Source organism: Kryptolebias marmoratus, linkage group LG6 (genome assembly GCF_001649575.2).
Source record: "Kryptolebias marmoratus isolate JLee-2015 linkage group LG6, ASM164957v2, whole genome shotgun sequence".
Classification (NCBI taxonomy): domain Eukaryota; kingdom Metazoa; phylum Chordata; class Actinopteri; order Cyprinodontiformes; family Rivulidae; genus Kryptolebias; species Kryptolebias marmoratus.
The window spans coordinates 11,748,918-11,764,908 of NC_051435.1; the positions used below are offsets into that span (position 1 = coordinate 11,748,918).

General features: G+C 40.1%; 1 protein-coding gene across 2 annotated transcripts in view; it reads right to left on the reverse strand.

Moving 5' to 3' along the window:
• ubr3 (ubiquitin protein ligase E3 component n-recognin 3) overlaps positions 1 to 15,481 on the reverse strand; it is a 38,213-nt gene extending 22,732 nt beyond the window's left edge. Inside the window, exons 1-22 of one of the 2 annotated variants that reach the window (XM_017424516.3) lie at positions 14,989 to 15,481; positions 13,151 to 13,290; positions 12,715 to 12,867; positions 12,307 to 12,462; positions 11,119 to 11,159; positions 10,920 to 10,986; positions 10,683 to 10,813; positions 10,331 to 10,559; positions 9,188 to 9,367; positions 7,866 to 7,999; positions 7,708 to 7,794; positions 7,558 to 7,623; positions 7,390 to 7,479; positions 7,152 to 7,280; positions 7,002 to 7,054; positions 6,775 to 6,908; positions 6,044 to 6,129; positions 5,818 to 5,959; positions 4,786 to 4,882; positions 2,772 to 2,913; positions 2,152 to 2,256; positions 1,764 to 1,934 (exon numbers count right to left, since the gene is read on the reverse strand). In XM_017424516.3, the coding sequence (XP_017280005.1) occupies positions 1,764 to 1,934; positions 2,152 to 2,256; positions 2,772 to 2,913; positions 4,786 to 4,882; positions 5,818 to 5,959; positions 6,044 to 6,129; positions 6,775 to 6,908; positions 7,002 to 7,054; positions 7,152 to 7,280; positions 7,390 to 7,479; positions 7,558 to 7,623; positions 7,708 to 7,794; positions 7,866 to 7,999; positions 9,188 to 9,367; positions 10,331 to 10,559; positions 10,683 to 10,813; positions 10,920 to 10,986; positions 11,119 to 11,159; positions 12,307 to 12,462; positions 12,715 to 12,867; positions 13,151 to 13,290; positions 14,989 to 15,422 (2,967 nt within the window). In that variant the 5' untranslated portion in view covers positions 15,423 to 15,481. The remainder of the gene's footprint in view (positions 1 to 1,763; positions 1,935 to 2,151; positions 2,257 to 2,771; positions 2,914 to 4,785; positions 4,883 to 5,817; positions 5,960 to 6,043; positions 6,130 to 6,774; positions 6,909 to 7,001; positions 7,055 to 7,151; positions 7,281 to 7,389; positions 7,480 to 7,557; positions 7,624 to 7,707; positions 7,795 to 7,865; positions 8,000 to 9,187; positions 9,368 to 10,330; positions 10,560 to 10,682; positions 10,814 to 10,919; positions 10,987 to 11,118; positions 11,160 to 12,306; positions 12,463 to 12,714; positions 12,868 to 13,150; positions 13,291 to 14,988) is intronic. The other variant, XM_017424518.2, reaches the window with a different exon arrangement.
• Positions 15,482 to 15,991: the final 510 nt, after the last annotated feature.

A 15,991-nucleotide genomic window follows, 5' to 3' on the forward strand; every position in this document is an offset into this window, starting at 1 on the left:
CCGACAGTCTATTCAAAGGTTTAATGTATTCATTGTATAAATCTGATTAACTCTGTTTTTATTCTTAGGCTGTTCACCGTCAACTAATCTTTGTATTATTGCATAAAACATGTCATGTGCCATACAATAGTCAGGCCTCTCTAATCTTTCCTCAAACTGTCACGGATCAACTATACAGCTTTTGTTTCAAGACAGGAGCCATTTAAGAAGTGTCCACATTTGACAGGTTAATTCAGTTTACTTAATTCTTCTGTTAATGCAAATAATTGATTTTTTTTTTTTTGAACAAGGTTCCCTGAGACTCACAGAGCGGCAGAAGTCCTAAACAAAATACAGGTTTGTTACGCAGACAAGCTCCCAAAATGTGGTTCAAGTAAAACATGTATTTATGTATTCAGTACAAACCAAAAGTCATTTGATTTCAGGAGCTTTTGTTGCTCTAAACGTAGTTTATGTTGCTCAGTTAGTTAATAAAAATCACTGTTTTCTTGCAGAATATCATCCTTTGTGTGTGCAACACATAACTTCCTGCTGCTACTCCAACTTTTTATTTATTTATTTATTTTCTATACAACTCAAAAGTTCTTTGTGAAACTCATTCTGGTAAAACGTGACCGCCATAAATAATCCGACAGAATTCAACAAACGCGTAAATGCTGAGGTATAGACGGCGCTGCTGTAGGTGTTTTTAGGCTGCTTCAATAAAACACAGACCAGAACAGCCATCCACCCGGGGTGCCAACTTACCCGTGATGTATTTTATTACAGATCTGTTGGTTTGAGATGAAAGATTTCACTGCGAACAGCAAAACAAAAGCAGGCCAGTTTCTGCTTTTGTCTGCACCTGGTCAGCAAACTACCAACCCACTCCATCTGCACCGAGGACTCCTCCATCTGCACGTCTTTGCATTGTTATTCACTCATTTACCGATTATACATACAAAGACCTTATTTTTAAAAAAATCCTGGCAATACTACAACAATATCTATAACATGAAGCAAGATTTATGTCTGAAACTGGATTCTGTGTCTACGTTGCTCTCTCCCTCAATTTTTTTGTTCAATTGACAATTTTAGTTGGCCTTTCATTAAAATGTATTTAACTCTTAGTTAGCCTTAAAGTACCTTTAGTTTAGTAATCTTAGCTTTTATCATGTTGGCCTTTTATTAAAATATTAAAATGTTTTTAACTTTTAGCTGGCTCGTTCAGTTTATGTTAGCTTTCATTCCATCTTAGTTTGGTTCTTAGTTTATCTTGTGTGTGTTTTTCATTTAGATGTTTAGTGTCATGATTTCCTTTCGATTATCCCAGTTCATATTTTAGATATTATTGTTTGTGTTTTGACTTTGTATTTTTGTGTGAAATGTTGTAACGCACTTTGTATTGCCTTGTTGCTGAAAAGTGTTTTATAAATAAATTTGACTTCACTTGACTTGGATTTATCTTGGAGCAAATATGAATCCAAATTCAACCAGTATGAGGAGCTGTAGAAAACTCTCCGTAGGTGTGGTTCGTTCAGCAGGTACAAATACAACCTGGCTGATATTTGAGCCACCAAACAAATCTAATCTAATAATTACCGGCTGTTTTACTTTAACTGGTAGCTCAAACACAAATATTTCCCGCTCTGCTACTGAGCACACTCAGGATAGATGCAGCTGAAACGAATGAAACAATAAAGATAAAATTGAAGCTAGCAGTTTATTGCAGAGGCACCGGGGTGAACGGGGTCGTATTTGTGTTCAGTGGAGCCGTCACTTGCCTGGCCGTAGGAGGAGGCTTCGGCGCTTGTGCTGGGAGGAGCCTCCCTCTTCACCTCGGGAGCCGTCTCAGGAACTCGAACCCTCACAAAGTTGATGACGTGGTGCAGATTGGAGAGAAGATTGGTGCCCGGGAACCAGCTGTCATGACAGTGCTCCTCAATGCAGGGCTCCTGGACGCAGAAGAATCAGTGAGACACAAAAAGACGTTTTAGATGACAAGTATATATTATTGTTACAGCTGCTAAGGTCCATAATTCATTAATTTCTTTTCACGGTACAATAGATCCCTTCTTTCATGTTTTGTAAATCAATGCCATATGTTCAGTAACTGATTACAGAGAGGCTACGGCAAACATAAACACATTTTATGTTTGTGCCAGAGCTCACCTCGTCCTCCTTGCTGTCCTGAACCTGGTTGTCCAAGCCCAACTCGATCAGGTACAGCACCATGCACAGCACATGTTCTGACATGTTCTGGTGATCCATCCATATCTGAAACATAAAACTGAGCCGTCACACAGGAGAAAAAAAAACGTTTTCCAAAAAAAAAAAAAAAGGTTGGAAACAAAAACTTAGAATCGAGAAAGCTCCTCGGATGAGAAGCAGAAGAAACGTCTCCAGCTACAGAATAGAAGTCCAGTTGCTTTTGTTTTTAACCTTTTTTTGTGGATTTACCACATCCTGGATGACTGAGAATCTACACCAGTGTAGGACAAGTTTTCCAGAGTAAACGGCAAAGTAATCTTCTTATAAATTACACCATATATTCTGTTTTCTTTAACTTGATTGCTGTTATCTTAGTCTTAATAGTCACCAAAAGGATTCATCTAGTCCCATTTTTAACTTCTCTAAGTACTTATTCATTTATAGTTTAACAATTACTGTACTTTATCAATACTCTGGAAAGCAACAGCGCCGATTAATCAAAAGTAATGCTGGTTGTGCACTCACTGAATGTCAAACGGAGGTGTAAATTCAGACAAACGATGCTGCACATATATGCTCACCTTGTAGAGGAGTGTAAATATCACTATGTGCAGAGTCTTGCAGTGCAGCAGTCGGATTAAACCTCTGTAACAGGGATGCAGAGGAGTCCTCTCCTTGTACGGCGGCCACGGGTTGCCAGTATGAATCCCATACTGCTTCAAACTAGACGCCGTCGATCACAACAAGGAAAAAAAACAAAAAAAAACTTAAAGTCAGAAAAACAGCGACACAAAGATAATATCAACTACCACGACCATAAACCCCTAAATTACTCTCCAAAAGATTCCAGGCTATACAGCCGAGCAGCTGACAGGCAGCACTCTGTTACTGATGATTGGACCATTATAAGAAAAACCAGGCCGGTCTGACACGCAATCCATCACAGTCAGCCGGAGTGAACGAGGCTGGCATCAGACTCTGAAGGTGGGAATACAGTAGCAGCTTCAGCATGTTTACAGGAGACGCAGACGTCAGATTTGTTGCTTCTGAGCGGAAAAACAAATACTGCCTCGAGTAGGACGCATCGGCGTTCAACAAAAGTACAATTACAGAAAGCACCAAACCATCTTTTTATTAGGAGGAGAAGAAATCACACACGCTGCCTCTTAAGGGAGTGAGGGCAGCGTTCAGGACAACCTAAACCTCAAAAATGGGCATTTACTGGTTAAGGAAACAAACTAAAATAAAGTAATAGGCCGCTTCTATTAAACCAAACTAATCTCCACCCCTGCAGAGGAGGAGTCTGGCTGATTAAAAAGCCTTCTAGACGATCGCCGAACGTTTTTCAGACCAAATTAATTCAAGAATCAGTTTAGGTTCAGTCAAGCGTTGGAGAGGAGAGCCTCTGTAAGAAGAATTGCTTCAGCATTTTGCTAAAAAACACAAAGTATTTAAGATGTTTCCTTAATTAAATCAAAACAATATTTAGTGACATCAGGTGAATGATTACAGTGAGTTACATCTGTTTTCTAAATACTGTGCATATTATAATATAATAAACACTATTTGTTCAAAAGAAATTAATTCATTAAATGCAGTGCATATTCTGTTGCATATACCTAATAACTCTTCAGTGCTTCACGGCAAGTGAACCTTTCTCTCTAGATTCAGTATATTTAATTTGTTTCATCCTCCAAATGACAAAAAAATAAACTAAAAGTACATAAAACTATTAAAAGAAAACAAGCATTGTTATAATACCGTTCCATTAAGGTAAACTTTAGACATCTAATTTCAGGATTTATATCTTTTAGTTTAAAAGCATTTAGAAAAAGTGAACTCAACTTTTCGGTCTTTGTTAGACTGCTGGAAATGCTTTATGTCTGCATTCTTATCACAGACTTTTTTTTTTTAAGTTTACCAAACTTTAACTTTTTTTTTGCAATTTAAAAGTACGGAAATATATATTTATAATTATGAATAATGATAAATTTAATTTTTAAAAAGGTCCCGCACCATTTTTCCCTCTACATTAAACTTTTAATTTAATTACATACAGCTGATAAAAAGGAAAACTACCCCTCCTCATGCTTTTAAAAGGCTTCTTTCTGACTGGTTTAAGTGAGTCCAAATGTTATTGCACTGAGCCTTTCAGTGTAATTAACGTCTTCATACATCAATAACACTAAAGAAAATTGAGAAGCTAAGAAGTCTTTCACCTGCAGAGATATCTTTGTCGAGGAAGTCGTCTGATACGAAGTCGACAGGAAGGACCTCCTCGATTCGATTACAATTCAATGTGAAACATTGATTTTCGCCGACGTGTTTTTAATTGGAACCAATTCCAGAGGTTGCAGCAGCCCGTTTAAATGACCTTCCTCATCATGTCCTTTCATGACCGGGTGACAGAGGTGACCTCACGGACCTGAACGAGGCTTCATCTGGGCTGATCTTATCTGAGCTTACATTCAAAGGCGACTGAGCCAAGACGATATGTGACTGGCGGCAGAAATATACTCTAATTGATGAAGAAACGAAGGGCCGTATTTAAAAGGGAACACTTTGGGGGAGGTGAAGGCAGTGCTGTTAACTTACAACGCTGAGTATCTGTCCATTGCCGATTGAACATCGCGGCGGTAGACTGTTCGGAGAACGACCATGATGGGGTCAAACTCCTTCTCCCACACCTCGGCTAGTTGAGAGGAGGAGGAGAAAAAAAAAAAAGAAATGTTTTGCAACCTTTCATACAATGTGACTTTGACACTTCCCCCTCCTCCATCTGTCCACCTATGAAAGTGGTCTAAGACTGCCCCCAAGTGGTGACCTAAAATAAAATTCAAAACTTCCAGCTTCTTGCTAAAAATCTACGATCTTTTCTAATCACAAATACCAGCAAACACATGGAGTCTCAAAGAATATTAACCAGCATATGTCTGGAAATAACTTTACTTCTTGTATTGTTGTGTAATTATATGACACATTAGGCAATACAGTTTCTCCTACCTCTGTTTTTCTGCTTTATAGATTTAACTTTACAGGATTTTACAAGAGATTTTTGAATAACTTAACTAATCCTTAAAGTTATGACTGGATGTTTACAAGGATCTGGTCCTCAGTTTAGATATAAATGCCATTGAGCTACAGTTTTATAGAACGTCATCACTCAAAGCAACGTTTTGGAAAAGAAAGCCATAAGATACAACTCTGGGTCTTTTTGCACTGCTGGCTGTGAGTTTTCCATACGAGTCATTGTGACAGTCCGAATTTTAAAACCTATATTTGACCAGGACTCTGAATTTAAGAGACAGAAATTTGGATATTAGAAACATTTTAAGATGTCATTTTGAAAGTGCATAATTAATGCAGCTTTGCACACATCGTACTTGTATATTCTCCTCCACAATCTTAATGGCCTACGTTATACTGCTCTACAACCACATTCAGGCCTGACACATGCATTGCATCCAAATAACTATAAATACTGGTCTGAACAGCCTCAATACATCTTAAAAATGCCTTTCTTTACTCAGACTAAGGCTTTTATCTGTACAAGTTTAATAGTCTGAGCCCAGTTGTTGGACCAAACTTATTCCAGTTACACTTTTCTCTTCAGCAGAATCAGCTCACCTTTGGGTGTGTACATCCCCTGCTGCATGGAGCCTCCTGGCTCGAACACGGGAGCTTTAAAATCCGCCACAGCAGAGAGCACGTCCTCAAAACTGCAGCTGCCCGGCACGATGCCACTCTTTGGGTTGGGGTTTTCAGGAATCTAGGCGCAAGCATCTAAGGAAAATGAGACGCTCACAGATTACGCCAAGTTTACGTCGCCTCATTTTGAGGCCCCGAAGGATACGAGGTCTAGTAGCGCGCTGTGTGTCCGATCGTTCATGCACAACTGAGAGACCATCTCGGCTCGAAGGATCTCATCGTCCGTCATACCTGTTAGTGGGCACACAGAGGAAAAAAACTCAGTTTTTACAACAAAAGAACAAGGATGTTGCCACATCACGATACTGCTCTTTGTTAAAACTCAGCTGGTATCTAAAGGCTTTTGGAAAACGGTGTGGAGACCTTATGAGACATGATGACAAAGTGCAGAGACTGTGCCTCTAAAGAGGAAGAACAAAGATGTCCCTGACTTCAATTTAGACACTAAACTCCAAGGTAATCTCCTTGTGCAGCAGAATACCACGGTGCTGACCCTAAAACAGCCTGAAGGGATCTTTGCTCGTTTGGATTTTTACACCACTGTCAGTAGATTTAACAAGACGGTTTCTTAGATGAGTTTTACAACTGATTGTCTTCATTATAATGCAGAAAAAACAATAATCTTACAGTTCCTGGGATAAATGTCAAACAAAAAACAAAGATAATCCGCAGTGAAAAGTTCATGCTTGACAACACGAACTAAAACACACATCAAAATATTTTCTGAACAGTTGCAACTTTAGCCCGCAAACATGTTTATTATCACTTTAAAAATTTACAGAAAAAACGATTTATGAGTTTTATAGACCTTAAAACACTAATAAATATCATCTTTTGTTCTGGCAGATGTCAGGCATCCTTTGCTTCACAGCTCACCTTGATGAATGCGGAGGCTTGTCAGAATGACCAAAAAGGTCAGGGCTCCCTCTAGCATCGGCCTTTCTTGCTCAGACTCCAACACGGCATTCTGGTGCTGGGACGCCATCGTCAAGAGGTCGACCACTTTAAATCTGGGGGGGAAAAGGAGCGCGCAAGATTACCCGGACGCTGAAAACGAGAAGTACCGTTTGCGGCGTTGGGAATGTGACAAACACGGAGCCTACCTCTCAAATACGCTTGAAATAAAGTAGTCAGGATCGAGTCTTGATGCGCAAACCTACAAAAACGAACGAGGGGTAAATTAATAATAAAACGGACACAACAAACGCGACGATAATGACGGCGAAAGGTGTGCGTGTTCCAGCATTCCTAACCTGGAGCAGGTAGATGTCTGGATCAATCATGGAGTTGCAGAAGTGCGATTGCACATAAGTCATAGCTTGTCCTTTTATCTGGAGCCCGTTCCTGACCCACATGTTGCTGTGGATCTCCGACAGGCACGCCTGCAGCGATACAGAACACATTTTGAGCCGCGCACGGGCACAGATACGCAGCAGACATCAGACATGTGAAAGATACGGTGCCTGTGGCCTTCCGGCGCTGCGTGTATACCTGGATTTGGAGAGGATGCACCATGATCTTCATCAGCATCTCTTGGTCAGGCAGGAGGCTATCCAGATCCAAGCCTTGGCATTTCACAGCCTGCACGTTTTTCAACCAAATAGTTAAACTTTCAGAACCCCAAACAATAGATTGATAATAAAAAAGCCTCTGACGTACCCTGCTGAGGAACATGGCGTAATAGCGATGGAGCGGCAGGTGAAACGTCACTTGGTTTTGAGCAGGCTGAAGGACAAATACAGTGAATCAAAAACAAGTAGGGATAAAATAAATGATCTGTAAACTCAGACATTCACCATTTATATTTACCTCATCGATGAAGCCAATGGCATCAAACCAAATCTGCAGGGCCTCCAAACAGTAGCGAACCACTGTTTTCGTATATTCCTGTGTCTCCTGTTCACATAAAATTACACAGTTGATATTTGACACACTCGATTAAGGCTCGACGTGAAGAAGGGACTTACTTTGACTTTGCAGTGTGTTAGGAGACCCCACATTGGTTGTGCACAGGCCTCGAGCTCTGCTGCAAATGCTGCATAGTATGTCTGAGACTCGAACTCCACGTGTTCGTTCAACTCCCGCTTGTTCAGGTTCATGCCTGCAAAACCCCCCAAAAAAAATAGTTTCAAAAGTTACTTAGCCGTCGCTTGACACGCGACTTCTGAATCTTTGAGCTCGAATCACTTATCAAATCACCAAGTGTGGACCCATTAAGCCTGTGACATTTGCATTATTCATGCTTATTTTAAAGCTGTTCATCGGCTCAGCAAACCTTCAAATGCATCAGTTCATAAAGCGGTGCACACATGGATACAACGTAACCGTGACACTGCAAGAGGACACTCAGACCCGCTGCACAAGGGTGAATGTTATTTTTAGAGCCATGGCAGACTGCACGTGACAAGTAAGTGCCACCAACAACATTTCCCCTCACAAATCACTTTTTCTGTGAGGCTTTATTTAAATATAGGAGGACGGATCAGGCACATTTTTTCCCCAGACTAAATTGGAATTTCTGCTGAAACAAAACCATTAATTATATGAATTATAATGAATCTTTGAATCACAAACAACTTAAGGACAGAAGCAAATTTAAAGATCGATAAGCAATGTTAGGGATGTAACATTAATCCACAAAAAGAATGGGACAGGATATTAGTGCAACCCCTATTTAGGATAATTTGTCTAAATATTAAGCAATTGTGATAAAAATTAACTGATAAAAACGATGCTGGGTGAAACCAAACCAGACTCTTCCTGTGTAAATCAAATTGATCTAAAACCTTCTCAATCCAGTTTAATGGCTCTCGACTTTGTAGGAAGTAAATCTGGGCGTAAATTAAGTCTTTGTGGATGGCATACGGTCTTTAAAGGACACTGGGTATAATTTAAAGACCTTTTTATTACCGTATGGTATCAGCAGCAAACATCGTGAAGATGAATCCTTTTAAAAACACCAGAGAGGAGCTTTGGAATAAAAACTCTTTGTATTTCTGTAGTTTTTGTCCCAATATCTACTTTGCGTTTAACAAACTCACCCGTCTCTTCAAGCCATTTAACTAGTTTGTGCTACTGACACATTTAGATGTAATCTATGAACTGCCTTTAAAAATTACCTAAAAACAGAAGCGTTGTAGCCACTTCCCTTTACATTTTCATTTGATTTCATCATCTGGGGTGGTTATTATTGGAAAGATTTAAACAACTGAACTCTGTTTAATGTAAATGAACATAATGTGATTAGTAGGTAAATATCAAAAGGTGAATTTAAAATATTATAACTTACCTTGAAAAAATGAAACAAAAGTCATCCAAAGCACCAGTAACGAGTGGTCTTCCAGGAACTTTTTCGCTACACTTTGGTGTGACAGGATATTGATAAAGTCGCTAACGAGAGGCCAGTAAGTGTTGTTCTTCAGCAGCGCTTCGCTGCAGTTCACCACAACATGTCGGCTGTTCTCTTCATCTAAAAGAAAACAGAAAGACACAGAGGGAACATACTGACGTTAAGCCGAAGATACGTTTATAGTAGTTATTGATTTAAAAGAAACATGCCTTTACAGCCACAAGATTCCCAACACAGCAGAGAGAGATTCAGGCCAAAAGAAGATATAAGAAAGTTAAACTTGTTTCATTTTGAAGACACACTGAGAGGAAAGGGACTGAAACTTCTGTCAATACTAAATATACAAACTGCAAGTAATTTCTTAGAAAACTGATGTAAGTTGCACAAGTGATAGCCGACAGTCATGCAGAAGTTTTGTTTCGAACAGTTAGTTTTTGAACATTTTTCAAACCAACTTTTCATGCTGGATGTGCCAAGTTGTCTACATACATTAGCTGATAAAGTCTAAAAAAAAACACAAGCGATGCCAAGAATAAGACGCCCAAATCCAGAGGAGATAAAAAAGAGACGTTTAGGATGTAGAGCCAAACAAGGACCACTGAGGAGGAAGGCGTTCGTTTTAACCAAACGTTCCCTGGTCATCGTGGGAAGTGTCAACAAAACACAGGAGACAGAGATACAGCTACAGGAATATATTCTGAACTCCAACTATGCTGTGTGGAGAAATCAGAGAGGCAGAAGATGGGTTGGTCCTCGACTCCAATTATGAACCTTTTGACGAGTTCTGGCCATGACGGCTGCAGAGAGAGTCCTTATCAGCCCAGTTCTGGTCAGTTCATTCATCCTGACCTCTGGAAATTTCAACATCCCTCTCTCTCTACGTCAGGGGTCTTTACGTGCTTCCAAATGATCTCTTTTTACTTCAGCAATATTAATTTTATTTGAGGCTTACTAAAAGGATTGTTCAAATCAAGTGAAGCTTGGTGATCAGCTCGAGTTGTGCACAAAACTCCAGTTCTCCAAGTTCGCTGAGGAGCATCGAATCAAACATTTTGAGAAAATAAGCACAGGAGGGCAACTTACCCTGAAGTTCACTTTTAACAAGGCAACTTTCCATCATGTAGTGCAGGACCATGACCATGATGTCCAGCAGGTGACACTCCTCTGTCATGTGGCGGGCCAGCTCCTCGTTGCTGAACAGCTGCACGCTGATGTGCACGATGCGGTTGGACATGGTGTCCGACTCGTGGCTTTTCATCAGCGTTTTCATGATGAAGGCGTAATGTTGAACAAAGGTTTTAGTAAATGTAATCTGCCGGAGAGGAGTAAATAGAAAAAACAACTGTAATGAAGCGCTTACATTACGACATGCAAAGAAATGATGTAACCAAGAAAAACAAATGGTAAAGAAAATGATTTTTTTTTAAATATATACCTTGTAATCTTGATCTGGCAACATGTTTAATAAGAATGTGACCATTTTCTGGGGAAACTCAAATTTAATTGTCCAAAACAACAACTCTTCCAGAAAGCATTTATGCTTTAAAGATTCGATAATGCACGGGTCTGAGGGGGAAGAAAAGACAAACAGAATGAGCAGGCGATTCAATGTACCTCATATACTATAATATTACTTTCCCTTTTTCTTTTTTGTATTTTTAGAAAGATCTACCTTTGTTACTGCTGCTCAGCTTAACCCTTTTTCTCTGACCAACAGACTGCCCTCCATCTTGATCCTCCTGAAGGGAACGGCAGACGTACAAAATTCAACGGACTGATCAACAATAACTCATCCAAGAAGAAGAAACTGATCTTGTGGACAATGAACACAATTTAAACTACGATAAGTGACACTTTCTGCTGACACATACTTCTTTAGTAGATTCATCTGGGCTTCCTGGGCCAGTGGTTCCTAAAGCAAAACAAAACAGTTAAAACTTTTAGCCACAAAAAGTCAGTCAAAATAAATCTGAAAACCATCCCTGTGGGACCTAATTAGGTGGCCTGCAAGTCTGAAAAAACATGTCAGTGAAAATGTGCTTCCATTTACAGTGTCTATTAATATCTCTGTGGTGTTTTGACTAAAAGATGCTGCAGACATTTCATTAATACCTCACAGATTGAGTCAACCTGTAAAATATAAAAAGGCTTCATTTCCGTCTGTCCGGCAGTGCTGAGGTCTGTGCTGGTTCAGCTTCAAGTCTACATTTGATTATCCTAAGAGGAGTTAAATTATCTAGAAACACCATCTGGCACAATATAGGCACTTTGTGCAAAATGTGACAGAAAGAAATGTCTGCAAAAAATAAATAAAAAAATAAAAAAATTATATAACTGTGGGGTTTTGGACTATGAATTTGTGCACTGCAATGATAATTAAACAATTTAATTTGTATAATACAGTAGATTAAGTGTAAGGTGGTTAGGTTTCTGTTGTCTGCTTTCACAAAAGTCCTCCAGAGTAAATACGGTCCACGTTAACCAGATTTTACTGAAAATAAATTTAATATTTAGCATGAGAAGTGACTTCCTCGTGCTGCAAAACCACAAATAAATAAGTAACCTTGTAATTTTTGCACATCTACCAGAAGGCCTGAAGGCCTGAATATTCTGAAGCACCGTCTTCAGCCATTCTTTGGTAATAAATATAGAACTTATTGGATAAACTTTATTATTAATATGATGCGGTCACTGCAAATCCAAACACAACGAAGAGGAGGTGTCTAGCATGTCTCGCTGCGCAGCCGACCACCTACAGCTCCACATGATCTTTACTGAACCACAGCCAAGCAGCAGAACTCTTTTATTCCACATTTTGACTCGTTTTGGATTAGTGGAGACCAAACCCTTTCAGATGGCGCTGAAACGTTTTTTTTTGGAGTCCACAGAAATCCTCTTTGTTCACTCCTGAAGCTCCGGTGAACCAGTAACTCAATCTTCAGTCTTTAAATGGAAACTTCTTGTTATTAAAACACAAGCCAGTTATGTGCTCAGGCAAACCAGTTTCCCCCGACTCGACAATAAAACTTTAATCCTGAAAAGCGCAGATGCAGCCTTACCCAGCAGGACCATCGCTCCTGTGCCTCCTTCAGCTCCAACGCCAACTTCAGCTGTAGCAGCCTGGCTTTTCTCCTCCACAGAAACCAGACCCGAGTTCTTCAGCGCAGACAGATACTTGTCGTAGTTCTTTTTAGCGTAAAGGTTCTCTTCTTGGCCTGCAGCAAGGAAGAGAACAATCAGGGTAAGGTTGAAAGCTCAAAATAAGCATCTCTGCCTTAGAGCAACAATTAATTTCCAGTGCTGCAATATGGTTTTTTTTTCTAGAGAGCAACAATCATCCTGTAACAAACAAAAGCAATATTACTTTTTTTCCAAATCAGAGATACTGATTAATCCAAGACTAAATAAAGTGGCATAAAAATGCATGATCTCTAGCCATGACTTTTGTTTCGTGTCCATGGAGTTACCCATGCTCAGCTCCTTGTACGTCTGCTGATTGGTCAAGATCTTCGTCAGCACGGTCCTCATTGCTCCGCCCATCTTCGTGAGATCCTCCAAGAAGGAGATCTGAGGCTCCAGCTGCTGTAGAACTTTCTGCAGATCTCTCTCAGCCGAGGTGTCTGGTAAACAGAGATAAGCAATGGAAGTCATGAGACCCGGTACTTTGTGGATTTAATTTTAGATGTAAACAGTTGCGTAATGACTGTAAGATTCGTGCATAACAGGTCCTGCTTTGCAGCTTGCCTCCAATCAGAGAGCCACACTGTTTAGAAAGTGGCTTGATTGTACTTTTTTTTTTTTTTCTAAACAACTTGAGGTGTTCTGAGTCATTTCTGTGGATACAAGCTTGACTCAAACTGGCTACACAGTAAAGACGTACCACCTTCCATCTTTTGCTTTTACCTGGTTCGATGTATCCGTCTCTCAGATACTGTATGATGCAGAGGATGAACCGAGGGAGAACCATCTCAGACATCAGCAGAAGATCTCGAGGTATCGAGGGGACATTTTCCCCAGTTCTTAATCTATGCCTCAGACAAAACCTGTCAAAAGATATAATACAGATGTGACAAAAGCAGTCTTTTGTTTCCCCCCCTGTCACTCTTTCAGGTATGCTGACAGGAGTGAAAGTAAATGTACATTCAACAGGAGCAGATGTGTGAATCTCCCTCACTTATTTCATACACTGTTATTTTTTAGATGCACCAGTTAAGAGCGATAAACAAAATGAACAAAGGTTATAATTTTAATTAAACTACAGGTTCTTTTTCTCGTCTACCAATCGCTTTACGGCCCTTTCTTGGTTGTGGTACAGACTGAGCCCTAAATGTGTCCTTCAAGGGGGACTAAACTCTAAAACTTGATTTACGCCTATAGAAACATCTACTTAGATAAACATTACTTTTTACGACGCAAAGCCAACCCCACTGCGTCACTTATTTTTTAAGGATTTTGATTTAACGTCAAGAGAGACCACTAAAACTGAAAAGCCAACGTGTTGGATGTGAAGCGAAAGAGGTGCAAAACACACAACTTCTCTAAATTCAACAATCGCTCTAAAGCAGGACTGCACCGTATGAGGAAAAAAATATTGTTGAATATCGCCATGATGTCACCAGCTACAATAAACCCACAAGTTTCGTCATTTTAATGCTCACAACAAGAGGTCAACATGTGGTTTTTTTTCCACCCTTCTCTCTTTCCGGTTGATGCCAATCTTTAGAAATCAGGGCAGCCGACAGATGTTAAACGACACCAGATTTTTGTTTTCTCTTTCCCGCCCTATACGAGTTTCCATTTTCATTGCTTACCTTAAATAAACATTCATTCAACAACACTTAAAATACATAAAATATTTACAATGGAGCCGCCGCTGCATTTCTTCCCTTCCTGCTCAGGCATGCACAGGGATGGCCGATTGATGATTTTATATATTTTTTTGTTTTAAAGTGGCAAAAATCAGCCAAATAAATTGATCGGCTGATTAATCGGCCCATCTCTTTTAGCAACACTTTCTGATGGCTCTGTGGGCATTTAGTGAAGCAGGGGTCAGTCTGATTGCCATATTTATATTATCTGACACAGTTCAAGAGTGCCAATTTATTGGAATGAGTTATTTGTAATCACACAACCCAGTATGTCAGAACCAGATGAGCATTGCTGTGAAGTTTCTTGCTTATACTTCTACCTCTGTGTGTTGTGTGGTTCATAACAAAAACCAAAACAGATTAAAAACCAAACAGATCACCATGAGACCACAAGGATGCCTTCTGATGCTGTCATATACTTTTATGTTTATAATCTGTTATGTTGTGATAACAGGGTTTCCTCAACACCGTGTATATATCATTGTAGATTGAAGATTATAAGAGAATGCAAAAGGAAGGGCAGAGGTTTACCAGGTGGGGATATGCTCAAGTGTAGACAGCCTTTCAGGTAACTTTTAAGCAGTAATAGATAAAAACAAGCCAGACGGTGATGATGACAATCACGGTTATGTTTGGCAGAGAGTTGCCTGCCTGGCTTGTCCAGGATTTGCTAAAAATAAATGACGGCTGCGTCGTGATACTTTCCTTTTTTCTTTTTTTTTTTTCTCTTTTTAATCGACTGGCAAATATTCACAAGAACATCTCAGCCGGGATTACATAAAAGCCGACATTTTATCAGCGACGTCGGCTCACTTCTTCCCAACACCTGTCAAAGCGCTAGCGGCTCCAGCTAGCTCAGCCCAGTTAGCTTACCCGCTGTCTCTCATGACATTACTGTCTCCACAGTCGCAGGCCCCGCCAGCCTGGCTCCTGAACATGTTGAAATCGTGGCCCGTGTGTTCTCCATTGTTAAAGCACTCCGCGCACAGCGACATGCACGGAGAGATGCCACAGGTCCGGCATCGATACGCTACGAAATTAGCCGTCCAGACCAAGCCGCACAGAGTCGCGTTGTCATAGGAGCGGACAGTCTTACAGAACTCCTCGAAACCCTCGCCCCCCGCGATCAGGCATTTGCACCAGTCGAGAGCTTCGGTATCCGCCGCCGTTTTTTCCGGATCCAGCACGGCGTCGAGCAGCTCCTGAAGCTGTCGGAGCCCGGAGCTGTTGTCAGTCCGGTTTAGGTCTGCCTTCAAGTGGGCGGCAGTAGCTCTCTTGTCCCGGCGCAGCAGCGACGCCGCCATCATGCACTCTGGCTTGTTGTGCACGAATTTATTTTTGTTGTCTTGCTGCCATGTTCTCGGACTTTCTCGCGAGAGTTAGCAGCGGGCAGTAACTAGCTGGCGATTTTTATAAAGTACAGCGCGTTCAGCTGTAAAAACAAAAACAACACCAAAAGCACTTGATTTTATTAAACCAAGTATGTCTTATTTTAAAACAGACGAACTTGTTTAACTAACTCAGGTCCTACCACCGACATACGGGTCATACGCAATCATGTTTTGTTTGAGCGTTTCTAGGCAACCGTCCCTCCCTACTTCCGTCTTTACTGGCATATTATGGTAAAAAAAAATTACGTACTATATGAAAAACCTGTTTAAAATAAGTCAGTTTAAAAATGTGTCTGTGTTTATGCTTTCTTTTTAAACAAAAAAGATCTAAAACACAAAACTAGTTGTTTACTTTAGCCTATTCTTTATTTTTTATGTTTTTACAGAGCAGCATTATAAATACTTCAATTGACATTATAGTAGAAATTTTAGCAGAAACTTTACTTCATGTACTGCACACTAGATTACAAGTGAATTTATTTTTG